Consider the following 25,237-nt stretch of genomic DNA (forward strand, 5'->3'; position numbering starts at 1 on the left):
ACTGTCACGCTCGCTTGCAAGCGAGTCGATCACGCTGGCGGCCCCCGCATCAATTGCCAGCACCATGTCGCTCGCGTGGCTCCGGAACCACGCTCGGCACCGTGAGCGCGGCACTACGCGGACCCGCTCCAACAGCCAGCGACTCGCAGCCCAGCGAGCGCACCGCCAGTTTGCCGGCGCCGAGGCGTATGCGCCCCGCGTCACGTACGACAACTCGTTCGTCGTGGACAGCAGCGTCACGTCCCGAGACGCCAATTGGGCCTCGGACGACCAGTACAAGCGCCAATACCGGCGTCTCGGCTGGGAGGTGGCTCCGATCCGCAAGGACGGCAACTGCCTCTTCCGAGCTCTGAGCGACCAGCTCTACGGACACGAGCGCCGCCACTTGGAGTTGCGTCGCCGGCTGGTGGACTTTATTGACCTTGAACGCGTCTTCTTCGAGCCCTTCGTGGCTGGCGAGGGAGTCGTCGAGTACTGCGAGAGACTGCGTGAAGCAGGCGCGTGGGGCGGCCACCCGGAGTTGGTAGCAGCCTCCAGACTGCTGGGTGTTACCATCATTGTCCACACAGGCCCCGTCAAGCGACTGCGCATCGACACGGACAGGTTTGCCCGGACCAAGGAAGGCAAGGGCAAGACGCTCAGCTTGCTGCTCAAGCACGACCACTACAGCAGTCTTCGTAAGCGAGACAAGCCGCTGGACCAGCAGCATGGGTGCTCCGACATGTGTCTGTGCAGACGCATCGTGACTCCGTCTCGAGCTTCACTCGACTCTCGCGCGTCTCTGGGCACTCGTCCGTCAGATTTGGGCTCGAGCTTTGACTCGGACCTGAGTAGACGCAGCTCTCTTGGTGGAGCACCTGACAAGCGCTCTCGACGCCCGGGAGGAAGAGGAGCCTACGGACGCAAGCCTGTGCCCGACGCCGACAACAGCAATGTGGAGAACAGCCCCAAACAGCAGAAGGCCAAGCCGAGGTCGCAACCTCCGCCAAAGCCGAAGGCTCCGGCACCAGCCCCGCCAGCTCATGCTAAGCCGGCTAAGCCAAAGACCCCAGCTCCTGCTACTCCAGTCAGAGCAATGGCGCCTGCACCGCCTACCAAGCCCAAGTCTCCGGCGCCTGCTCCACCGAGCAAACCTAAGGCTCCAGCCCCGGCGCCGCCAACCAGACCACAGGCTCCTGCTCCTGTGCAGCAGAAGGCGTCGTCGCCCCGTACAAAGTCTACCGGTCCCCCGACGCCCAAGTCTGTTGGCGTGGTGCTCTTCCAGCCGGAGTCGCTCAAGCCCGTGGTGAAGCCCAAGGCTCCGCTCGTGGTGCTTTTCGAACCCGAGCAGACACCCGTGTCCAAGCACACGGTGTCCAAGAAGGCGACTGTGAACACGGCGACACCGGTGAAGCCGACGTCTGCGGTGGTGCTAGAGGTCGAAGTGGAGGAGCCCCAGTCGGTCTCGGGCCAGCAAGCTCAAGTGCCCAAGTCGAGCGTCCACCGGCCACGCCGCGCCGTCTTCAATGGCGGCAAGCGCCGCCGTTCGAGCGCCGCGGCGTTCTCGTTGCTGCAGGAGGTTTCGACCAGTTTGAACGCTGGCCGCCCGGAGGCTGCGGTCGAGCCGGTCAAGGCCGTCCCAGTGGTCAAGGCGGTCAAGGCCGTCCCTGTGGTCAAGGCCGTAGCTGTGGTCAAGCCAGTGATCAAGACGGTGACTGTGGTCAAGCCTGCGGCGCCCAAACCAGCTCCGCCTGCGCCTCGCAACATGGAGATCAAGAAGTCGAGCAAGAAGGTTTTCCGTCAGGGCCGTCCCGTGACTGCGTGCTAAGTCACAGGCAATGCTTGCCACCGCCGCGGTCTGAATGAAAGCTCGCGGTTTGTACGATATAGAGAAACAGTCGCCTAGAAAGAGAGTGAGGAGGAAGAGCAAGAGCCTGTGTCTCCGCCTTGTCTTCGATCGAAGAGGACGAGGACGCCAGGTCTCGGTGGGTCAACCACGAAGCAGGAGACGCTTATGATGTCAAACAATAAACGAATGACAGTGCACTGCACCACATTGAAACGCCCCGCGTCCTCCAGCTACTAACTCGAATGAGCGGACACCTTCGTCCTGAGACCGATGGAGACGGCGTCAGCGCGGCTGCCAACGCCGTGAGTCGACTTCTGGGCACGAACACGACGCTGGGGATCATTGCCGGACTAACGCTGGCTGCTGTGAGCGAACATCATGTCGGAGGAGACGAAGGCGACGCTCCTGATGCCCGGACGACGTCTGGGGCTGAGCTTGTTGGTCGATCACGGCGAAAGAGCGTAGTTGGCGTGTTCAGTGGAGCCGGGTCCAACGCCTTCGCAGCCTCCAGTCCAGCCAAGAAGTTACCAGGGTCTCACCCGGCTGTGTTTTCCGTGCAAGCACCTCGAGAGACCATCCAGAGACTGCAGAACCAAAACAAGCTGCTCAAGCAGGAGCTGTCCATCGAAGCAAGAGCGGCTCGTGAGCTGCTTGGTCAGGAGAAACGTAGTCGAGTTGAGCAACTACGATCCACCCTTACGACTTTTGCTAGGAAGCTCGCCAAGACCCAGCGCCAAGTGGAGCGAACGGAGCAGATCATGCTCCGGAAAACGCAGGAGCTCGCAGCGCTGCGACTTGCGTTGCAGCCAATCCCTGCCCATGAAGCTGCTGCAATTGCTGGTGACAATGAGGTTGGAACACCCGGGAAGCCCTTGGCAGCGGCGGCCGCTGCTGCAGCCGCCTCAGGGAGGCTTCGCATGGCGGAGAATCGCCTGGAACTCGCACTGGTCCGTAAGAACGAGGTTGACTCAGCGAATAAGCACCTGCTCGCTCGAGTTGATGCCGCTCGGCGAGACCGGACAATTTTTGACAGCATCTACAAGAAGCTTGAGCGCGAGACCAGTGTTTCCAAGACGCGGCACGACCAAGCGAAAGCTGAATTGGCTCGAGCAACGCAGGCTCGCGAGGCATTGGCGCGTGAAGTTGCCCAACTACAGGATGCTGCTGAGCGCGAGCAATTCGAATACGAGCACCAGTTCATGGAGCTAAAGCACAGCATTGAGCACTGGCGACGCGAGACGGGAGTGCGCATGGCTGCTAACGAGCTGCAGAATTCCGGGGCGTTTGGAGTATCGGAGTTGTTAGGCGGACTGGATGCAAACTCGGAGCAAGATGCAGCGAATCGTGGCGGCGCTGGAGCGTTATCGCGAGTTACAGCGCTGTCGTCATGGAAAATTGGCGTGGATCGAGCGCTGACCTCGGTACCAGACAGTCTGATGACCAAGTACGACCAAGCTTTTGCTACTATCCGCGAGCGGACAGGGCTCCAGGACGCGTCGGCGCTTGCTCGGGATCTGCTAGCACGCGATGCAGCAAACTTTCAACGCTTTAAGCGCGTGGAGGAACTGAGTCGCGAGGAGGTCGCACTTCAGACGCAAGTGGCAGCTCTCACCACTCAGATCGATGCTTTCAAGGCTCGCGAAGGGATCGCAAGTCGTGCCTCGCAGAAGCAACAATGCCGTCGAGTAGAAGCCGCTTTACGCGAAACCCAGCAGACTTGTGACGAGCTGGACGGAGAGATTGAGGAGCGAGACGCTGTACTAGGGCGGATCAAGGCTTCAGTGCACTCCGTTCATAACACGCTGGCACATGCTGCCTCGGGTGGTGCAGCAAGTGGTAACGCGACAGCGCTTGGTCATGGCATCACGGACACCAACGTCATCGAATTTTTACAGGCGATCGAGACGTATACGACAGAGCTGTTGCAGAGCAAAGCTAGCGGCGAAGCAAGCGATGCATCACCAGTTAAAACGCGCGGAGGAGCTCATGGCCAGAACCAGCCTCCATCTTCGGGATCCGATGATGTTACGTCCTCGCCACTGCCTGTGGGCCATGGTCCTCCAACGCTGCCGTCGGATCCACGTCAAAAACTGCACGTACACGTGCCTTCTTTCGGTGGCATTGATGGGGTTATTGAGCTTCCAGCCCACGTTCTGCCGCGCTCGCCTTTGACACCTAATGTCGCTATCGATCCGTCTACACCTTCATCCAAGCGACAGAGTACCGGCAGTTCGTCACTGAGCAAGCAACAGCAACAGCGACAGTGCCGTCGCCTCTCGTCCTCACTGTCTCAACGTCAACTTGCAGCACTTGCAGCAGCACATGGAGAGGAAACGACACCAAACTCTCGACACAGAGCGGCGAGCGACAAAAGAGGTCCTTATCATGATGACGCTCACGGAGGCAGCACTGGAGAAGAGTTGGGGGATGAGGAAGAAGAAGAGCGAGCGCTAACATACGACGAACTCAAGCGCTTTGCGGAGAAGAACACGAAAAGCAAACGACGCACGCCTTCCAAGGTACACCGCTAACGTAGATAAAGCAATGGTAATGAAAAGCCAGTCTCGAGGAGATCAAACAAAAATGTAGCCATGTTCACTTCAACTTTGTGACCAACACTCTTCAGTAGCGAGGGGTTACGCGAGACCCCAACAGACGCAGCGCATACCAGATCTTCCTTCTGTAAGAAGCTGCTACATCTCCACCATGTCTAGCTCGAAGGTTACGAACCCTCGAGCTATGCGCTCAGGTTCCGCCCCTGGCAAAGGTGGCGCGGAGCTCCACGCCGGCGGCGAAGGGGCTGAGATTGCAGCTAAGAGTCGCGAGGTGATCGACGGACTCAAGAAACTCTACGCGAACAAGCTCAAGCCTTTGGAGAAGCGCTATGAGTTCGGAGACTTCCACTCGCCGCTGCTGAGCGATGCCGACTTCGAAGCCAAGCCACAGGTGCTCATGATCGGGCAGTACTCGGTGGGCAAGACGTCCTTTATCGAATATCTCTTGGGCAGACCGTTCCCTGGCCAGCGCGTCGGACCAGAGCCCACAACGGACCGCTTTGTCGCCGTCATGCATGGAGAGGAGGAACGCACTGTCCCGGGCAACGCTGCATGCGTGTCGCCGGATCTGCCCTTCGGCGGGTTGTCGATGTTCGGGACAGCGTTCTTGAACAAGTTCGAGGTAGCACAGCTCCCTGCTCCGGTACTGGAGCAGCTCACGATCGTTGATACGCCCGGGATTCTGAGCGGAGAGAAGCAGCGCATCGCCCGCGGCTACGACTTCACACAAGTCGCACGCTGGTTCGCCGAGCGCTCCGACCTCATCTTGCTCCTGTTTGACGCCCACAAGCTCGACATTTCGGACGAGTTTCAACGTGTGATTGAAGTGCTTCAAGGCCACAGTGACAAGGTGCGCTGCGTGCTGAACAAAGCCGACCAAGTGGATCAGCAGCGCTTGCTACGTGTCTACGGTGCACTGATGTGGTCTTTGGGCAAGGTGCTGAAGACCCCAGAGGTCATGCGTGTGTATCTCGGTTCATTTTGGTCGCAGCCGCGTCAGAAGCACGGCGAAGATGGTACCAGCGGCACCCCGGAGGCACTTTTCGACGCAGAGGAACGAGACTTGCTGGACGAGCTGCGTGCCTTGCCACAACATGCTGCCGTCCGTAAAGTGAACGAACTGGTTAAGCGAGCCCGCCTCGCGAAGGTGCACGCATGCATACTGGGCCACCTGCGCGACAAGATGCCTGCTGTGTTCGGGATGGAGAAGAAGCAACGGGAGCTGCTGGAAAACATGGCCGAGAACTTCCGCGAGGTGCAGCGTAAGTATCACCTGCCGCCGGGCGACTTCCCGCCGATCGACGCGTTTGTGCGGCAGTGTGCAGAGCGCAAGTTTACAAAGTTCCCGTCGCTGAAGGCCCGCGAGTTGCAGGACATTGACGATATGCTCACCAAGGACATTCCAGCTCTGATGGCTTCGCTGCCGAAGCACACGCGCGTCGGTATCGCTGGGGTGGAGAGTTCCGAAGGCTCCAACGCTCCCAGTAACAATCCATTCGCTGCAGCCAGCCTCGCTCCTACCGGGAGACTTCAGTGGGAGGAGGAGCTACTGGGTTGCAAACCCGAGTACGATGCTATCTTCGCCACACTGACTGTCGACTCCGCCGGCCGCGCCTCGGGAGCAAGCTGTATGGCGCCGCTGCAGAAGCAGGCGTCTACGGGCGTCTCGCACGAGGCGCTACGAGCGATTTGGGACCTCGCCGACCAGTCGAAGGCAGGCACTTTGGATGCCGACGAGTTCGCGGTCGCTATGCACCTCTGTGCGAAGGCCAAAGCCGGCGAGCCCGTTCCAACGGAGCTTCCACCGTCGCTCGTGCCGCCGTCAAACGGGAAGGAGCAGCCCCACATGGGGAGCTCTCCGCAGACCAGCGCGCTTCGTAGACCCACCACAGTCTAGTCTAGACGTAGAGAGAAAGGGAACGTCTTTGGACTGTGCGCTCTACGATGCACGTACTCTTCCATCGCTTCATTGGCCGATTGTCACGCGCTGGAACGATTTCAGGGCGGAGGCAAGCGTTGCTTTAGCTGCGGTTTGATAGGTTGCGGTGTTGCAGTTGCCTGCCTTCGTCGCACGCTGGGCCTTGCTTCGTACATGGTGTTGAAGTTAGGTTGCCGTTTTGGCCAGAGTGATGGTGGAGTTGAAGCATGAGATGGCTACCCTTTTGGCGCGACTACAAACATCGAATTGGAAGGAATGGAGCTTCGTTGAAGTTGCCGTCTTGCATATTACCGGCGCTGAAGCCTGACTCACGCGTGATGAAAGGCATGCGCGCTGGCAATATTGGCTATATTGTCGAGAATCCGGCGCAGAAATCAGCTTGGCGAGCGATAAGTTGTGCTGCGCAGAATTGGTTGGATGACTCACAGCCCCTACGCCCAACGGAAGGGCTGATATTGATTCATGGATGATACAGCCATCGGCGCTGGCCAGCAAGTGCTGTCGAGAGCGCGCGAGAATTAGCCGGCGGATTGTTTTCGCGCGCATCGATTTGCTGAGCAAAAGCGTGAGTTTAGCACAGAGCGAATAGGGCGCGCGTTCCCCAGATTCAACCACAGCCGTCATCTATGCACCCTTGTCTCGCGCGCAAGCCATTTCATCCAGCTCTCCCGCGTCACAGTGTTCTGGTGTGCGAGCCAACTTCAGTTGGCGTGGTCACTTCAGTAGTTTGCCGGCTCCGTCTTGCGGCTCGCAGGCGGCAGCGATGAACGTTTGCAATGGTCGGCGCGAGTCAAGTGACTCGCTTGCTGTGGTGATAGGGTACTTTGGGTTCGGACCGAGCAGCTCTGAAACGATCGAATATCGGATCCGCAAAACTTCAGACCCAGCAGCAGTTGAAGGTGTCAAGCCGAGCGCCTCGTTTCACGCCTGCAGTTCAGGTTGAACTACGGGCGCGCCTCGGTGTCGGAGAGCGGCCAGCAGCAACAGAGCAGGCAATAATGCAGTCTGCAGCGGTTGCCCTCCACTCAACGCGGTCGAGGCAGAAATCGGCCCGGCGATGCTCGTCCATCCCCGGCGCTGCACCTAAAAAAGAAGGACACGAATCAGTCCGTTGAAAAGTTAGTCGCCATCCGCTCCATATTACCCGTGGGGAACTTCCGAATTAGTAAATCTTGCTCGCTATTTTTACCTTCCGAGGCGGGAGCTCTTCTCTTCCCGTTATTTTCTCTCTGGAAGTATCGGCAAGCGCTAAAGGTAAGCCGCCATCCGCCGCTGCAAGCAACCATCGGACACTAACGCCCCTCGTCACAGTCCGACCAATGGGAACGGGAGAAGCGCTGCACATTCCTCGCGCGGACCCGAGCTCCATGAGCGCGTACCTGCCTCCGCAGCCTTACAACTCGTCGGGGGTGCGACCCGACGGACCCCCGTACCTGCCGCCCGGGTCGTGTCTCGTGTGCTACAACCCGCAGGTGGACGTGCTGCTGGAGCCGTGCCACCACCAGTTCCACGCGTCCTGTATCGAGCGCTGGCTCAGCAAGGACAAGGTCTGCCCCACCTGCTGGACGCCCATCCAGGCGCCGCGCCGCCTCGTCCCGCAGCAGTACGCACAGCCGCAACAGCAGGACGGCGGCGGATACCCCGCAGACAGCAAAGCGCACGTGTTGGAGGCCGCGGAGCCGCCCACCCCAGCCGCCAGCGCGGACGCCAGCGCGCAGCCACCCGCGGCTATGCGGAAGGGCAAGTGGACGGCCGAGGAGAGCGCGTACTGCGACCGGTTGATCGAGGAGTTCAAGAAGGGAAACCTGCCGCTGGCTGAGGGCACGACGCTGCGCACGTTTCTGAGCAAACTGCTGAACTGCGACCCCATGCGCATCTCGAAGAAGTACACGGGCGACCAGTGCATCGGCAAGATCATTTTCCGCCGGAGAGAGGACGACGTGTCCAAGGACGACATGGAGAGCATCCGCAAGGACCTGGCCGAGCTCGAGAAGACGTACCTGGAGAGGGAGCAGTACAACCAGCGGCGGCGCGAGAAGCGGCTCGAGTCGGAGCTCTCGAGGGACAAGAGTCGCTTTGCGGCCACCAGGTCCATTGGATACGCAGCGGCAGGCAATTCGGCGCCGATGCGGCCGCCCCACCCTCAGCAGCAGCAACAACAGGGAGGTTACCCGCAGGCTGCAGTCCAGCCCATGACAAAGCAGGAGCCGCGACCTGGACCGGGTCCTGTGCAGCAGCCCAACTATGGAGCTCCAGGTCGAGGTGGTATGCCTGTCCAGCCTCCTCTACACCCCCCACAGCAGAGCAATAACGTGCCCTCGCACCTATTTAATGGCGACCACAGCAATGTATCGATGCTTGGCATTGCTGGCGCGCAGACACAGGGTCAAGGTCAGGTTCCGAACCAGGACAACAAGCCGGCTAGCAGCTCCGCTATGGACGGCGGGGACGGGTTTCCGCGCGTGTCGTCCATCGACAGCTTTTCTTGTCTGTTCCCTCGCGTGGCCAGTATTGAAAACTTCCAGCACGCGACGTCATCTGGTTTTGGCGGCATGAACTCTGTCGGTTCGTACCCGTCGACGGAGACTCAAAACACGATGACCAGCAGTGGATTCGACGCCCAGCCTTCCGGTTTGCCCAAACCGTTGTCGATTGGCGAAGGCCTCAACGCCTATTTCCCTCGTATCCAGTCGCTAGAACAGCTTTCAAACCTACTGCAAGACCACGGACCGAACAGTCCACGTGGAGGAGCAACATCGTCGTCGACTCAGAACAGTCGGGATACCATGGAGAATTCAAGCGACAGCAAACAACAGATTAAGGACAATTTTACATCCGGAGGTCATCGGAGGAGGCTGGGCGAGAATGGTATTAAGGAAGAGCAGCCGCGGGAAGCAGATTTCAACGCACAGACAGGGCCCAGCAGCAGCAATAACAGCAGCAACAGTTCTAGCAGCAGCGACAGCAGTGCCGTTTCCACTTCGATGAGCGTGACGACCGGTTCCACTAGCACTGGACTGACAAAGCGCCTCAGCCCCAGTCACAATGCATCGGCCTCTTCAGGTTCAGGCAACCAGATCCAGATTCCCAAGCCGCTGAACAAGATGCCGCGAAGCTCGTCGGGCATCTTCCCGCGCGTGCCGTCCATGGACAAGATGCCTCGTGTGCCTTCGCTCGACAAGATGCCTCGCGTTGCATCTCTCGACAAGCTGCCGCGCATCCCGTCTATGGACAAGCTCCACACGGTGGGCGGCGGCGAGCAACGCATCCCGAGGGTGCCGTCCATGGACAAGATGGCGCGTGTGCCGAGCTCGGACATGCTGTCTCGCTTTGGCTCCAGCGACCACCTTAGCAGCTTCCCGTCGTTCTCTAACCTAAGCACGTTGTCTTCAAGCGCCTCGTACGACAAGCTGAGCTCGCTGGGTGGGTTTAAGTCGGGCTTCCCGCGCAATTCGTCCATTGAGGACATTTTGTCTCTCGTGGCCTCGTCCGAGTCGACTGGTCTTCCGTCAAATGGCTCGACGTTGCAGCTGAGTGCACTGGCCGCAGTTGCGGGCGAGGAGTCCTCCCATATTGCCAACGAGCGGAAGCGGCGGCTGGAAAGCTCCCAGCAGGACGCATCGTTGGCATCAGATAACAAGAAGAGCAAATTATCGGCGTGAAGTTGAGGGCCCGACCAAGGCGCGTTCCCTTCGAAACGGAGGAGCATTGATAGCAGGGTTTAGAAGCCATCGGTCGAGTGGAGAGGGAGACCTGCTCGCGATCACGGGCCCTTCCTGGTCAGCAGGCACTGAAGACCAGGACACAAGAAGGAGAGGGCTGCTGCAGTACTGACGGTGCTTCCGCAGTCTTCTCCCTCGCACGAGCATTTCTTTTTCCTTTTTGCCGCTGGTGCTCGTGGCGAGCTTTAGTGTAGTAATGTAAGAGCGTGCAATATCATAAAGGATGTCGACTTGCAGGCCACGCTGTTGATTGCCTTGCTGCTTGGACAGCTTTGTGAGACCAGCCGTCAGCCATCGCCCCTTCTCATCAAGATCTGCTCACTTTCGAATCCTCCGCTATCGAGCGTCATGACCGTCGCCAAGACGGTCCTCATCACTGGCAGCAACCGCGGCATCGGCCTCGCCTTCACTCGCCACTACGTGGCCAACGGCTGGAAGGTCATCGCTGCAGCGCGCGATGTCGACGGCGCCACCGACGTACGTTGCCAAACGGCTGAGCATCATGGCACAACTAACTGACCTTGTCATGCCACAGTTGAAGGAGCTGCCGGTGTCCAAGATCATCCCATTGGACATCAGCGACGAGTCCTCCATTGCTAAGGCCGCGGAGGCTCTCAAGAACGAGCCCATTGACTTGCTCATCAACAACGCCGGCATGGGCGGCGGGGGCGGCATCCCTGACGTCACCAAGGCCGAGATGATGAAGCTCTTCGAGGTGAACGCCGTGGGCCCCTTCCTCGTGACGCGCGCACTGCTGCCCAATCTGAAGCTGGCGGTGGCGAAGCACGGCTCGGCCACGGTGGGGCAGGTCACTTCTCGCATGGGCAGCATCGCCGACAACGGCTCTGGCGGCAGGTACAGCTACCGCGCGTCCAAGACGGCGCTCAACATGCTCAACAAGAGTCTGTCCATCGACCTCAAGGATGACAAGATCATCGCGCTCGCTCTGCACCCTGGCTATGTTGTGACTCGCATGACGGGCCACACGGGCGAGGTCACCACGGAGGAGAGCGTCGCTGGACTCACCAAGATCATGGCCGACGCCACGCCCGAGGACAGCGGCAAGTACTTTCACTTCCGCGGCGACATCCTGCCGTGGTAAGCGACTGGTGTTGGAGCGCGAGAGAAGGGAGACGAGTGGCTGCGTCCTTCATTGCTCTGCATGAATGTCACCAAGCAGCTCCGCCGCTTCCAGTTTTCACTTTGCAATTCGCCAAGTCTACACCTCTCGACTCGCACATGTCCTGCTTGTTGTGCAGCTGAAGGATCGAAGATCGATAGCTAGATTCCGAGGCAACACGCTGCCGTGGTGAATAAGTAGACATGTTGTTGAGCTTTGCTCTCATTCATCTTCATCAAGGAGCACCCTCAGACAGCGCTGTCACTTGTCTTCTTTACTTTTACACGCCACCTTATCTAATAGCTGCGAGCTTCAGTCCACTGGCCGTCGGTCTACAGGACACACCCGTCGATACAGCAGCCACTGGCCAATGCATCGGGCATGGAAAACGTGGCCACAGGCCAGCGCCTCCACTTGCTCCTCCTCTCCAGTGACCATGTTCCCGTCCAGGCAAATGACACACACGTTGGGCTCTTCTCCTTCACAGCACACGACGCTCTCGAATCCACTGGCCATAGCTGCAGAAGCCTCCGCCTCCCTCCGCCGCAGATACGCCGTCATGTCGGCCACGTTCTGCTCCGCCAGTCGCAGCGTCGACGCCAGCAGCCCCTGCTTGCCAGTAGGCAGCCCCCCAGTGCCGCTTTCTCGCCCATGTTGCTGCAACGAGAGCGCCACGACGTCTGCAATTCGCTGGGCCAGATGCTCCTTCGCTGGCGCCTCGAGTCCGAGCTGCCGGCGCGGTCTTCGAAGTGTCCTGCCCATTCCTACACTGAGACTGGCCTTTTGAAACAAATAACGGTCAACACATGGCTACATTCGGGTCAAGAAATGGTCAATTTGAAAATGGACTGAATTGCGAGTTCAGACCAGCGAGGCAGCTATGGCGCCTCCCGTTTATTCTTCCTCTGCGGCCTTGAGCTTCTTGTGCGATTTCTTCTTCTTCTTCTTCTTGTCCTTCTTAGAAGACGCGCCGTCGGCGTCGTCTACGTCGGAGTCCTTGCCGCTGAGCTCCTCGTCGCTGAAGTCGCTCGACTCGCTGCCGGACGCGTCGCCTGGGCCAAAGTCCGAGTCCTCTTCGTCGTCCTCGATCTCGCCCTCCTCGGGGCCCAACTCCTCTAAATACTCGTTGAAGTCGCGCTTCTTCGAACCCGCCTGCGCGGCCGCGCCGTGCGACTCCTTGAGGTTGCGGATGCGCAGCTTCTTGGACGTCAGGAACTGGCTCAGCTCCGGGAACTCGCGCCGGTCGATGGCCGAGAAAACGTACTCCCGCGCAGCCTCGCCGCCCACCGACTTGCAGCTCACGAGCAGGTCGAAGTTGCGGCTCGCAGACGACCCGCTCTGGCCGGCGTAGCGCTGGAACTCAATGTACTCGATCTCCTCGTAGCGGATGAACGTCGTGGGCTTGTGGATGAACATGAACGACTTCTCGAGCGGGAACAGCACGCCGCTCTGCGCCTTGACGGCGCACTTGACGGCTCGGTCGCCGCTGTGCGTCTTGAACTTGCCGGACGTGTAGACCTTCTTGCCGATGATGAACTTGAACAGCGTGGCGACGATCTGGGGCAACGCACCGGACATGCGCTCGTGGATGTTACCGTTGTACTTCTTGATCTCGTCAGCCGATAGGTTCACGTCAATGTGCACGTCGTTCTTGCTCAGCTGCAGCACGAGGTGCGGGTATCCTTGCTTGCCCTGGCGGATGGGCTCCTCGAGACTAATGACAAATGCCGTATTGAGGCCATTGGGCAGTTCCAGCAGGAAGCAGCGGTTGATGTTCGAGTACATGATCTTGTAGTCGAACGTCTTGCCGTGCATGCGAAGGAACGAGCCGTAGATCTCCACTCCGTAGCGTCCACGGGGCGTGAGGAAGGTGCCGATGGTCTCGTCCAAGTCCACGATGCTCTTCCCCATGACGCTGCGGATGTTGGCCTTGTCCAGCACCTGCTGGCGGAAGTCGTCGGCCGTCACGACGTCGTCATCTCCGTCGCCGGGGGGCAGGTAGAGCCGCATCTCCACGAGCGTCTCCTCGTCCCCAGCCACTGTATCGTCCTCGTGGAACTGCAGCTCCACCTCGTTCTTGCCGGGCAGCGCACACTGTGAGATCTGCTCGAGCGGCAGTTCCATGACGCTGGCGTTAGCCGTGCGGAAGTTGAGGTTGGGGCCTTCAAACTTCATGTCCCCCCAGTTCCCGCCGCTGGCCGCCACCTTCTCCTGCTCCAGCTCACGGTCGAAGTGGCTCTCCACGTGGCTCTTGAGCTGCGCCACGTCCTGCGCCTTGAGCCCCGTAAAGCGCACATACGTTCCCCCTTTCTGGTACACTTTGAGGTGGTGCGTCTTGGGCCCCACGGGCGTCCAGAGCAGCGTCACAATGTCGTCCTTTAACAACTTCTTCTGCGACTCGGTGCTGCGGCTGCGCCAGAGAAGACCCGACGCCGAGAGCACCAGCACACCCGCGCTGTGGCCCCAGAACACGTTGCTCAGCGTCGCGTCCGCCATTTTATTAGTGGCGCCAATGAGAGGGTATGTACCCCAACATGGGGGTACACAGAAACAGCGAATCGGATGCAAGGAGAGAGTAACCTACCGGTCCCTTGGCGTTTGTATGCAAAAGCTGAGCCTCCTGATTCTCGAACGCAGCGTGTTGTTCAGGTACCGTATTATACGAGACAGCTCATGGCGGCGAGTTTGTCCTTCCCCCCTCTTGGGGCTTGGTTCATCACTGGTTCTCTTCTCGTCTTAACCATCACATCCGGTTGAATCATCATTCTTCCGAGCTATGCTACATTGGCACAGAACTACGAGGCAGAATACTGCTACTCGGAGGCTATTATACACTTACGAATGGCTAATTGTACTACAAAGCACCAGCTCTGATAGCTTTTGGGTACTGGAGATGGAGAAGAACGGTATTCAATGTTTGTCACTGCGTGCGTGACCTACAATGGACCAGTGTCCCGAGAAGCTGGGATCGGGGTGATTACAGGTCAGCGTGTGGAATCTTGACTAGGGCGGCCTCCAATTAGCGCTGAAGACGACCGCTGCTTCATGGGTTAATGTCACGAAAGTCGTGGCGTAGCGGCTTAGTTGGGACCGGAGGTCGATGAGATGTAGTATCTTTATTTTTTCTCCTTCATCAAGGGTGATTCAGGGCTTTTTAAAGATTACAGGAGAACTAGTCGTTTATCTCCTGCCCGGAAGTGAAGATTACTACAAGTTTTCACGTTGTCGCTGACGACGGAAGGGTATTTTCAGGGTTATTGTGCGTTTCAAGCGGTTTTGGATAACAGGCACGATAACACCTTCGGTATGAAGATCGATGTCCTGGTACCAGCAGAGACCACCGCAGGACTACCACCGTCGCCGAGAAAGAGCAATGCCCATAGACGCTCTACCCCCCACAATTCAGGTAGAAATGGCCCCAGGTGGACAGCTCGACAGATTCTGCTAGCTGTATGGTTTGTTCAGGGGGTACTTCCACTTACGCTTCAGGCACGAAGCTACGTCAAGTTTGTCACCCCGCACAAAATGTCCGAGATTCTTGTGGTGTCATCGGATCTGCAAAAAGAAACATCGAATCTGTCAGAGCTGTGCCCTATGCAAGCGTTCGTGCTGGCTGGGGTTTGGTGGAACTTTGAGTCCACACACTACTACAAAGCTGAGCAAGGAATTGTTTGCCATGGCGTCGTGCCGCAGTACAATTTACACGGAAACTATTTCATTGGGAGCTCGACAACAACACCATTCCACACATCACCACTCAACTGCACGGACGACAGCTATCCTTTTGAACTCTACATGTATCACGGCAGTATTGGGTATTATTCATTCTACGAAGGTGAAGTCGGGACGTATTGTACCAAGTCAAAGACTGCGTATATCGTTGTGGAGGTTCTCGGGACATTTGACATGAATGGGTCATCCTTAGCTGAAGACACAGGAAGCACAGCGCACAGGTTCTCGTACTGGTATGGCATTGTCGGAGCAGTATGGCTTCTGTACCGGATTCTCATCATCCGTCGGAGCTACATATCATGTAGGCGCTACGGCCAAAGATGCGGTGAAATGGGAGTGCGACTGGATCAACAACAGGCGGTCGTCTTTGTGCAGGAGAATTTGCGCTTGTCCGCCCACAAGGCAAACAATTATCATCGGAGTGCGCTACTCTATTTGGTTCTTGAAGGCGTCATGATGGACCTGTTTCTTATCATTGCAAACGATGGTTGGATTGTCAGGATGCAGTACATCTCGCTAGGCTACAACCTGTCAGGGTTAATGCTGGTGCTGTTTGAAATGTTGGAAAGTATGGAGTGGCTGAATGAGAAGTGGAGGCTGCTAATGAAGCGAGTGTTGTTCAGTTTTGAGACTGTCCTCGTTGGCGAATTGGTGTGCGCTCTCGCATTCCAGACTGTTCTCTCCGGCTTGAATGGGTCAAGATTGAAGCAGTCAAAGCCAACGGCTCTGGCCGTGTCCTATTACTTGTGGAGTTTGGTTTGCCACGCCATCGTCGTGATCATTGTTGTTTCGATTATCTCTTTGATTCGTGTACCGTGGGCGGTGATGTATGTGTGGTTGAAACACCGTTCTTTGGCGATTTTCTCCACGCCGTGCAGCATTGATGCAGCTTTGGGAGCTCGCAGCAGGATTATGCTACTTGGAGGCTACTGTTTGGTTAATAACAAGCTCTACTACAAACCAGCGGCTCTGAGAGCATTTGGTTTGCTGAAGGTGGAGGAGGATGGCGTCGAGTATTTGGTTCTGCACAAGTTGCAGTGGTTTACAGTCTCAAGAGACGATTTAATCGGGATTGGTGTCGTCTCTGGCCAGTGTGTGGAACCTTGCAAAGAGCGGCCATGCACAGGGACCGCCAGGTTTTCGGACAGGAAACTAGGAGGCATTTCAAACCAAGAGCAAGACCGCCATCGCTCTACGCGTTCAAATAGAGTCATGAATTGGCCCAGCCCACCCGAGGATGCTGTTATTTCATCACCAACTGAGTCTCTCATCCCTTCCAGATTGGGCGCTGACGAAGTTTGAAAGAGTGCGATTGGTATTGATGGTTGGGTAGAGAACTCCAACGACCTTGAAGGTGTCTAGACGTGGAGTGCCGAGGCTTCGTAGGCCTCACGTGAAGTGCGCCAGCAGTCTCAGTTGATTGGGACTCATTACCCTCGTTGAAGCTGCAGATGCTGGCGTGCTTCGAGTGAGGTGTGGGCGTGGTGTGCTTTCGCAGTGGTTGATGGGGACTCATTACTCCCTGTTGACCACTGTGATTGCTCACTCGCCTGCTCTTCTACTTTGCTTCGGTGCTTGCGTCCGATGCTCTCTCCGTGTGATGTGGACTCCTTCTATCGTGACCTACTGCTTGACGACGCCAATCGCGACCCGATGCTACCAGAGCCTTGTGCAACTTTTGATTTCGCTGCAACATCAGACACAGAACATCTATCTACTATGTTATACATCGATTGATATTATTTGCTGCAAGGTTTACTCGCAAAGTTTGTGCTCGTAGTCGGCAGCTGTTGGAGCTGACGTGGGTGCAATGCAACAGGAGTTGGTGACGTAGTAGTCATTTTCACTCTTGGTCGCTGCGGGTGTCGGAGGTGGACTGACAGGGGTCTGCTGGGCCTTCGTCTGCGCGTCGACGTAGTAGTTCGAGTCCACGTATTGCTCCGTAGTGGCGGTGGTGACCGCTTGATCTCTTCGATGACATCGTCGTCGCCGAACTCGACGGCATCGGGCTTGAAGTCGTCTGCGGTGTGGTTTGTGTCGCATCCTCGTTTTCATCGCCATCCTTGTCGTTGTAGTCGTTGACAAGCATGTTGGCAGCTTCTGGGTTTACGCTTATGACATCTGTACTCAGCAATAGTACAATAATTTGGCTTAGCTGCCATCTTTTCCAGCAAGGCATCATGCATTTCGTAGTCAAGTACCTTGTACGGGGAGCAAGCTTCACTTGAGAACCGGCCGCTCTAGTACGATCACCAACAGCTGCGTACCAATCGCAGAACTTTGGCACAAACTGCGCATGGCGAGGAAACTGCAGCATGCCCAGAAGGTCGTGGAAATCCAGCACCTGGCTGTCCGTCTTGAGTGATGGTTGGGATTTTGAGACTTTCAGTCGCGACCTTGGCAACAGCAGAGAAATCGTACTCCAGCACAACGGCGAGCGCACCCACCTTCTGCATAGCGAGTGCGTCTTCAATGGCCATTCAAGTCTGGTCGGCTATGCAGCAGTACACAGGTCGGCATGTTACGCGTTAGTGATCTCCACTTTAGTCGAAAGAACGCGAGGCTAAGATGCCAGTTTTACCTGTACAGCCTTGAGCACGGCGTGCCCCACCCTCCATTGCAGCGATTCCACCCATCAACGATGGTCTTGACTGCAACGAGCAGTACAGATACAGGCAACTCCGTTAGTGCCTCTTGTTCAGCGTCAGTGCCAACAGATTGCTGTCCTTACCCGTTTCGGCGCGTTCCTTGCCTCCCTCGACCTTCACAATCCGCACCTCCTTCCTATTTCTCCATGCCATTTCCATCAATATCGCGTCACCTTATCCAAAGTCAATATAAAATCCTACCTTCAGCACTTCAAACGACGATTCTTCGCGTGTTCGTGAAGGGTTGGCTCCACTATCAACAGTTTTTGACTACGAAGGAAATCGACCCCGACGTGGCTGGAGAAGGCCGAAGGAAGTTAACCCCTGCTCCGACGACGGCGGAGCGTCGGCAGAGACTCCTACTCCATGCCCCACGACTGCAGTGCCGTCGACCGAGTCCCTCACGCCATGGGAATGCGTAACCCAGAACTGCGTCGTCCAAGCAGATCAAGGCCGCCTACTTCCAGCTCGGTACGGCTGTCAACAGATCTTGAAGCTTGATCGAACGACTATTGTTGCTAAAGTCACTGCATCCAGATGTTGCTACTTTTGTGTGCAGATGGGAGTGTTGGTCTACAACTTGAAGTTGCTCTCGTCGATGCATCCGATAAAATGCAAAACTGCAACTCTGAGCCGCTTTTCATGAAGAGCCCTGAACGCTGACTGATAAGCACGAGTTGAAAGTTTCAATTGAACGATGGAGCACAGTCTCACTACACGCACGCAGTTTAACGTGAGAGATTCAGCCTTGTCTATTACGCCATTATCAGTGGTTGCAGGATGTCTGGTATGTCTTGAGCCTGGTTAGCAACGCCGGTTCCTCGTGTGAGTCCGGTGATTGTACGGGGCGTGCCGCCTTTCGCGGCTTCTCTCTTGGTGTCCTAGCTAGATGCTGCTGCATCAATAGCAGCCGTGTTCCTTGGATCTTCGTGTCTGCTCGTCGACGTTCCCGTTTTGCGATCGCTCGAATTTGCCTCACGCTGGATTCCCAAAATTTCCTAACACTACCATTATACGCAGTTTAACGTGGATCCCGACGGGTGCAGAGCTTTGCATCTGAGACGAAACGCGGCTACTCAGCGTCCACGCGCGTTCTGTTCCCGGCGGACCGCAACTTGGCCTGTCTTTCGGGTCTTTCCGTCGAAGACCAGACTACAGATCTTGACGTTCACGCCATCCTGGATTGCCGGTATGGACTGCACCCCCGTGCAATTGCTTGCTGCCGACTGCAACACGCACATTACATGTAGTTCGAGTGTGGCTTCTCGATGCATGCGTCGATGGTGGCTTGAGCCAGTGGCATGTCGACCAGAGGAGTCCATCGATCGCTTCGTCTGGTGCAGGCCAAAGCCAGCTGGGATATCAAGCCATCCTGTCGAGATGTGGAAAAGGGACAAAGCTTTGCTTCCTGATCCACATGTTCGTGACTGGCATTGACGCCGAATGCGGGGAGAAGCATGGCGATCTCGATCACTTCGCGTGGCATAGGTTACGTATTAATAGCGGCTTGAAGCGCTAACTTGTAAACCCACCCAGCTGGTGCTTGGTGCAGTGGCATCTGCTTGTCGATCACTTCAGAGAGAGCCGTATACTTGACAAGCTTGAACGTACGCAGAGGTGCATGCAGAGGTGCATGCAAAGGTGGACTTGCGCCAAAACGTGTGGGTCTCAATTGGCACTGGAAAAGCTCATGCAACACCTCGATGCTTGTGTAATGAAAGCTCGGCGCCGACTTATTGTAGCAGCGAGCCCTGCAGACTGTCGGCTCGTCATGCCGCCCACCGTGTGACGTCGGGAGCGACCAACGCAGTTCCATGCTGCGGCCACCCCGAAACCCGCCGCCGTGCTCAGCTTCCCATCTGGGCATGCACTAATGCCCACAAGGGACATGACGCGCAGCGTGAGGAAAACAGTGCGAGGAAGGGCGTGAACGTCCGGCTCGTTGCGCAGGACGGGCCAGCCCAGGCGGTGGCTGCCCGCTTCCAGATCCGCCGAGGTCACCAAAGCTCTCGTCATTCTCGCTTTCGACGCCCGAGACTCGCACCCGATCGCACCATGCGGAAGTTCGCACTCACCGGGTCACTGGCGCTGCTGGGAGCTCTCTCCAACGCTCAGATCCGCGATGGCGACGAGATTTGCGTCATGAGCGACTCGAACTCATGCGCCGTGGACGACCTCACCACGTCGGCCCTCGACAGCAGTACCGTCATCTACCCTGGTGGCGACACCCGCTGCGCCTTCGACGACTTCTCCAACTCGAGCGTGGACTTCGCCACCAACGCGACCTACTTCTTCCAGGTGTTCCCGGCCCCGGAGCAAAGCAAGAGCAAGCTCATGCTGTACTTCCAGGGCGGCGGTGCCTGCATCGACGACCTCACGTGCGCCTTCGGTCTGCAGTGCATGTACGAGACCTTCAGCCCCAACGCCGTGCCCCTCAGCACGGGGGTGCTCAACCGCTCGAACGACGAGAACCTCTTCAACGACTACAACATCGTGCACCTGCCGTACTGCACTGGTGACCTGCACATCGGCAGCCACGTTGAGACCATCGCCGACAGCTCCCTGTACGCCCTGCTGGACATGCCCGAGTGCTTGGGCCACAACATGACCCTGCACCAGGTCGGCTACAACAACACTAAGGCCGTGCTCGACTGGGCAGTGGAGAACTACCCGAACCCAGAGGAGATCATCATCAGTGGCTCGAGTGCCGGTGCCCTTGGCGCGCAGGCCCTCAGTGCTCTGGTGGCCGACACTTGGCAGGTGGAGGAGAACAGCATCCGGTACTCTGTACTAGGCGACAGCTACGTGGGTGTGCTTCCTAGCGACTACACTGCAGGTAAGCTCATTTCGTACTACGGCACGTGCGAGCTCGACCTCAAGGTGACGGCCAAGCTCTGGGACCAGTGCGAGGACAACAACCTGACTGTGTCCGAGATGATGTCGTACATGATTGAGGACGTCCCCGCTGCGCAGTGGCTCTTCATCAACAGCATGTACGACCAGACCCAGCGCTACTTCTACGAGCTCGTGCACGAGGGGATCCTCGGCTACCCATTCACGAACGTCATCAGTGGCGAGGACTTCTACTCGAACATGACGGCGATCATCAACGTGTACAAGAGTACCAGTGAAGAGGTGTCCACGTTCTACGTGAACGGCACCCAGCACGTGTTCCTCACGGTGAACGACTACTACCACAACGCCACCCGCACCCCCGGTGGCGAGCTCCTCGGCGACTTCCTGAAGGACTGGTTGGTGACCAACTCGTCCCTTGACGCTGCGGCCTCAGCCGGCTCGCTGTCTGTCAGCGGAAGCGGTAGCGGCACTGCTGGCTCGTCTTCGGAGGAGTCGGCTGCCGTCAGCCTCAACGGCGCGCTGTCGCTCACGATGGTGGCCATGGCCATCTCAATGCTCTTCCAATAGGAATCCTGAGCTTAATATCAGCAGGATCACCTCTTTGAGAGCTCGTGTACAGCTCCGTATTACTAATAGACGCTAGTACGAATATCAACATCCTGGCCGTTGCTTGCGTTCCATCCCTACCTGTCAGGTAAACCACCACCGAAGATACACACCCTAACCAAGGAGCACTTATCTTTACGCTAAACAGTCGGTGTCGCGTTGTGCGGCCCGCGCTCCGGAACAGCAATCCTCCTCGTATTGAAATTCAGGAAACATCTATTGCTCGCTGGTTGGTATATCAGTCCAAAGTCGTCGCCAACTATTTTGCACAAAACCACTACGGGGCATAATAATAGTGCGTCGATATGTGCACAAAGTTGATCTGTGCGCCAAACACCGCCTGCAGCACCACGGTCGATATGAAGAGCGCGAGGATCACGATGAGCGGAAACAGCAATTGCTCAGTCCGGTGCAGGAACGGCAGTGCTAAATGCCAACAACACAAAATTCGTCAACCCCAACAATCCATCGACACAGTCTGCTGAAAGCCACGTACCCATGTACCCCAGGAAAGTTATGTACGTGTAAAATCCCCAGCCCAACGAGTACAGCAAGTTCCCGACCACCAACATCAGGAACGAGTCGGACGCTAGCATCGGCGCTAGTAAAAACTACACAATATCCCACCACTTAGTAAAAAACTCCTTCCACTAAAAACAAGCCAAGCATACCTGCAGCACGTAGAGGAAGAGGAACATAATGAAGAACGAGTTGCAATGGATGTCGAACGCGAACTGCCACTCGACGCGCTGCTCCACATACAGTGCGTCGCCCATCCCCTGACTGCAGCACAAAACATAAAAAAAATACTCAGCCCAGATAAGAAGAAAAAAGTATCCAAATTGACACACTTGCGCTGCCGCAGCTGGTGGTTGGCGATCCACCAGCAGAGCGTCGAGATGACGAGGCCGAAGCCAAGCCACTCGACGACCACCGCGTGGAACAGCAGCGACGCCAACTTGGCGGTGCTATCCACACGGAAGGCCACGGCCCAGGCGACGGTGGCCACGAGCAGGAAGGCGAACTGGATGACGGCAAAGGCTGGGTCATCTCTGGCCCAGCGGTTCTTGGTTTGTTTGCGGTAGTACGCGCTCTTGTAGACCTTGGCGGGCTGCACGCAAAGCGTCACCATCTGGTAGAACGTGGCGTCCACGTCCATCTGCCGGTAGTCGAGCACACGCGCAAAGTACTCGGGGAAGGCAGAGCAGGAGCGGAACACGTCGGCGCCACTTTTCTTCTTGTGGAGGCGACTGCTGCGGGTCGTTGCAGGCTCGGACGACAGCACGTACTTCATGTCGATGCTCGTGCTCGCCTCGGCCTGCGTCACGGGCGACAGCATCGCGAAGCAGGAAGGGGGCAGGAGCTTTAGGTGTCTGAAAGCGGAATGAAGCAATAGAACCGTTAAGATGCGTCTAAGTACGAATGAACATGGTTGAAGTTGACCCTATTGGGGAAGGCTATTGCGGAATGTTTCGTTGCTTAGGTGTAGCCGCTAGTTACAATGTCATGGAGAAGGCAGTGGTATGCCCCGCCGCGAGCACGACGTATCCTTGGAGTGTGCGCAGCTGGGCGAAGAAGTGCTCGAGGTTGAGAGCGCTGGACGGGTCCCCGCCTGGAACGTGCACTGCCTTCGGGATCAAATGAGGAGCGACGTCGCATGCTCTCACACTTGCAGCTTCGTTTGTAGCTGCCGCGCTGATGCTCACAAGCCCCAGCGTCCCGCTCTCGCGACGCTGCAGCTGCTGCTGCGCCTTCATTAATTCCCCTGCGGCAGAACTGGAGGCTCCGTGCGCATCGCACACCACAATCGTACAGATCTGCTGGTACACGCGTGCGAGCCACGTCGAGCTGTCCATAGCGTTGGCAAATTTCTGTGGTGCAGATACCACCCGAACGCGGTAGAATTCCGTGTTGGTGGCAGTGGCCAAGTCCGCGTTTGCCAGCCAGTGCGCCAGTCGTGGGAAGAAGGCGGCGCACGTGATCTCCATATATCGTGCACTTTTCTCCGTGACCACGAAGACTGGCCCCATTGCAGCTGTAGTGCGCAGTAGCTCGATGGCTTCCTCCTCCACGGACGCCAGAGCCTGTTGCAGGTACCGGTCCTGCAAATAGGCCACTTTCGCAGCTTCCAAGCTGGATCTCGTGGGACGAAGCCCCACCCGCTTCGCAAGGAACGACATCGGCGCCACTACATCTTCCCAAGAGACGACGAACGCAGTCATCTGGTGGAGCTTGGCGTGGGAACCAGGAGCCGATGCGAACGGTGGGTAGCATGGGATGGCCTGCGAGGCAGCGACGGATTGCATGGCTGGCTAGTGGTCGAGATGTGAGCAGAAGCGAGCAAATTGAAGAATGAGGCGAGAGCTGAAGTTGCCACAAAGGTCACGTGATTACGGTGAATGCTACAAGCACTCAGCAACTGCAACTGCAACTTTCAGTGACCTTCACTCTCTCCAGGATAAATGGATACATTTCTCCAGTCGCACTGCAACTTTGTCCAAGGTCAAGCAAGAGCCTCTCGCAGACTCGCCATCGACAGTAGGATCGCCGCGTCCGTGTCTTCATCCCTTTTATTCCTCCCAGTAGTTCCCTCGGAGGCCAAACTCTTCCTCCTGGCGTGTTGGGCAGGTCCTGGAGGCGTGTATATGTCGTTCAGGTGGCGCTTGTAGCGCTCGGCAGCCTTTGCCGCCTCCTTTTGCTTCAGGATGCGAACGTCATGACATACTGGACGACGAGACGTAAAGGACTTGGCCATTCCAGTGAGAGGCACCCCCGGTCTTGGGATGCCAGTGAAGGCCAGCTCTTTGGGGACGGAGTTTGAACGGCCGAGGTTCGCTGGTTGGATTCGGTCGACACTCTTTGGGGCATCACTAACTGCACGCACAGGATCTCTCCATAGAGCATCACGCGGCGACTTGTGTCTAACAGCAGCATCCAGGCCGACTAGTGGAGTAGGCGGACTGGCAGCATCGCTGCAGGATTTCGACGCCTCACCTTTTGAGGCAGGAAGCTGGAGTCGCAGTTGCTGGAGCTTCTCCAGTGCAAACACAATGTGCTCTTGACGCTCACGCTCCCGTGCAGCTATCAGTTGCTTCTCCACACCCTCCCTGTGTTGACTACTGCAAGCATGGTGTCTGGAGTACGCCTCCGCCTCCGCGTTCACGTTAACGACTGATGACTCCACGTTTTTCGTATTCTTTCCACTGCCGGTAGCGCTGGACTGGACTTTGACATTCTCACCCAGTGCCGTCATCTGCTGCATCATCACCCGCCGCTCTTCATCCGTCATGCTTGTTGAACGAAGTCGATCGACACAATAGCGTCGCATCTGGATGCGAGCAAGCGAATCGCGCAGGATTTGGTCCACTGAAGGCCGTCGTTCTGGTCTAGCACTCAGCATGGAAGCTACCAGCGTTGGTAAGCGCGAAGTTGCAAGATTGCCTCGCTTTTGAATCGGGATGTAGTCGCCATGACAGATTTTGTTCAGCAGCTGAGGAGTATTGTTCGCTGTGAATGGAGGTTTGCCGGTGCACAGCTCATATAGCACGCAGCCAAGCGCCCAAACGTCCGAGCTGAAACTGTAATCTTTGCCCTCAAGAACCTCAGGCGCCATGTATAGTGGAGTTCCAATCACAGTAGTAGCCATATCACCGCTCGTCAACGTCCGTGCAATTCCCAAGTCGCCCAGTACCAGATAACCAGCGTTAGAAAGGAAGATGTTGGCCGTTTTCAGGTCACGATGTAGTACGCGCTGCTGGTGCATGTGGTGTAGCCCCAGGGCCAGCTGAATAAACCAGTACCATATCTTGTCTTCTAGCAGACCGTTTGACCGATAAACGGCCTTGAGGTAGGTGCGAAGGTCTCCTCCGGAGCAAAATTCCATCACGATATGCTGCTGGCGAAGCGGAGAGGGGCCTATGAACGAGGTCAGCAGCCGAATGAGATTTGGGTGACGCAGTTTCTTCATAAGCTCCACCTCCACACCAAGCGGCTTCGAGCGACCTGCAGGAACAAAGACCTGCCTAGGATGGTGAACACGATGAATTTGCTTCACGCACACCAGCCGACCCCCGTGCTTCTTCTCGCGCATGAGGAACACGCGCCCAAATGAACCTTCACCTAGCAACTTGACTCTGTAGTTTCGAGCCATGCACATTAGACTTGAGTATACACAAACGCGCACAATCGTGAGCTCACCTGGAGTAGCCGTCCATGGGCTCTGTTCATTAAA

General features: G+C 57.0%; 11 protein-coding genes across 11 annotated transcripts; 6 read left to right on the top strand and 5 right to left on the bottom strand.

The window, feature by feature from the left end:
- Positions 1-64: 64 nt before the first annotated feature.
- On the top strand, positions 65-1,807 carry KRP23_14270 (OVARIAN TUMOR DOMAIN-containing deubiquitinating enzyme 7; the record flags this gene model as incomplete). The annotated part of the gene is made up of 1 exon (XM_067885075.1): positions 65-1,807. The coding sequence occupies one exon, from the start codon at positions 65-67 to the stop codon at positions 1,805-1,807; it is 1,743 nt and encodes a 580-aa protein (XP_067737827.1).
- Positions 1,808-2,070: 263 nt separating this feature from the next.
- Positions 2,071-4,359, top strand: KRP23_14271 (Outer dynein arm protein 1; the record flags this gene model as incomplete). The annotated part of the gene is made up of 1 exon (XM_067885076.1): positions 2,071-4,359. One exon carries the CDS (start codon positions 2,071-2,073, stop codon positions 4,357-4,359), a length of 2,289 nt encoding a protein of 762 aa, XP_067737828.1.
- A 208-nt stretch (positions 4,360-4,567) lies between these two features.
- Positions 4,568-6,280, top strand: KRP23_14272 (EH domain-containing protein 1; the record flags this gene model as incomplete). The annotated part of the gene is made up of 1 exon (XM_067885077.1): positions 4,568-6,280. One exon carries the CDS (start codon positions 4,568-4,570, stop codon positions 6,278-6,280), a length of 1,713 nt encoding a protein of 570 aa, XP_067737829.1.
- A 1,361-nt stretch (positions 6,281-7,641) lies between these two features.
- Positions 7,642-9,984, top strand: KRP23_14273 (E3 ubiquitin ligase BIG BROTHER-related; the record flags this gene model as incomplete). The annotated part of the gene is made up of 1 exon (XM_067885078.1): positions 7,642-9,984. One exon carries the CDS (start codon positions 7,642-7,644, stop codon positions 9,982-9,984), a length of 2,343 nt encoding a protein of 780 aa, XP_067737830.1.
- Positions 9,985-10,392: 408 nt separating this feature from the next.
- On the top strand, positions 10,393-11,146 carry KRP23_14274 (C-factor; the record flags this gene model as incomplete). Its single annotated transcript, XM_067885079.1, has 2 exons — positions 10,393-10,521; positions 10,580-11,146. 2 exons carry the CDS (start codon positions 10,393-10,395, stop codon positions 11,144-11,146), a joined length of 696 nt encoding a protein of 231 aa, XP_067737831.1.
- Positions 11,147-11,476: 330 nt separating this feature from the next.
- KRP23_14275 (uncharacterized protein) lies at positions 11,477-11,926 on the bottom strand (the record flags this gene model as incomplete). The annotated part of the gene is made up of 1 exon (XM_067885080.1): positions 11,477-11,926. The coding sequence occupies one exon, from the start codon at positions 11,924-11,926 to the stop codon at positions 11,477-11,479; it is 450 nt and encodes a 149-aa protein (XP_067737832.1).
- Positions 11,927-12,058: 132 nt separating this feature from the next.
- KRP23_14276 (FACT complex subunit SSRP1) lies at positions 12,059-13,660 on the bottom strand (the record flags this gene model as incomplete). Its single annotated transcript, XM_067885081.1, has 1 exon — positions 12,059-13,660. One exon carries the CDS (start codon positions 13,658-13,660, stop codon positions 12,059-12,061), a length of 1,602 nt encoding a protein of 533 aa, XP_067737833.1.
- A 5,939-nt stretch (positions 13,661-19,599) lies between these two features.
- Positions 19,600-20,967, top strand: KRP23_14277 (uncharacterized protein; the record flags this gene model as incomplete). Its single annotated transcript, XM_067885082.1, has 1 exon — positions 19,600-20,967. One exon carries the CDS (start codon positions 19,600-19,602, stop codon positions 20,965-20,967), a length of 1,368 nt encoding a protein of 455 aa, XP_067737834.1.
- Positions 20,968-21,283: 316 nt separating this feature from the next.
- Positions 21,284-22,345, bottom strand: KRP23_14278 (Protein unc-50-like protein; the record flags this gene model as incomplete). The annotated part of the gene is made up of 4 exons (XM_067885083.1): positions 21,284-21,432; positions 21,503-21,617; positions 21,678-21,789; positions 21,858-22,345. 4 exons carry the CDS (start codon positions 22,343-22,345, stop codon positions 21,284-21,286), a joined length of 864 nt encoding a protein of 287 aa, XP_067737835.1.
- A 157-nt stretch (positions 22,346-22,502) lies between these two features.
- Positions 22,503-23,312, bottom strand: KRP23_14279 (uncharacterized protein; the record flags this gene model as incomplete). Its single annotated transcript, XM_067885085.1, has 1 exon — positions 22,503-23,312. One exon carries the CDS (start codon positions 23,310-23,312, stop codon positions 22,503-22,505), a length of 810 nt encoding a protein of 269 aa, XP_067737836.1.
- A 197-nt stretch (positions 23,313-23,509) lies between these two features.
- On the bottom strand, positions 23,510-25,220 carry KRP23_14280 (Serine/threonine-protein kinase Nek5; the record flags this gene model as incomplete). The annotated part of the gene is made up of 2 exons (XM_067885086.1): positions 23,510-25,139; positions 25,204-25,220. The coding sequence occupies 2 exons, from the start codon at positions 25,218-25,220 to the stop codon at positions 23,510-23,512; spliced, it is 1,647 nt and encodes a 548-aa protein (XP_067737837.1).
- Positions 25,221-25,237: the final 17 nt, after the last annotated feature.

This window comes from Phytophthora ramorum (genome assembly GCF_020800215.1).
Source record: "Phytophthora ramorum isolate Pr-102 chromosome Unknown Phyram_PR-102_s0020, whole genome shotgun sequence".
NCBI lineage: Eukaryota > Oomycota > Peronosporomycetes > Peronosporales > Peronosporaceae > Phytophthora > Phytophthora ramorum.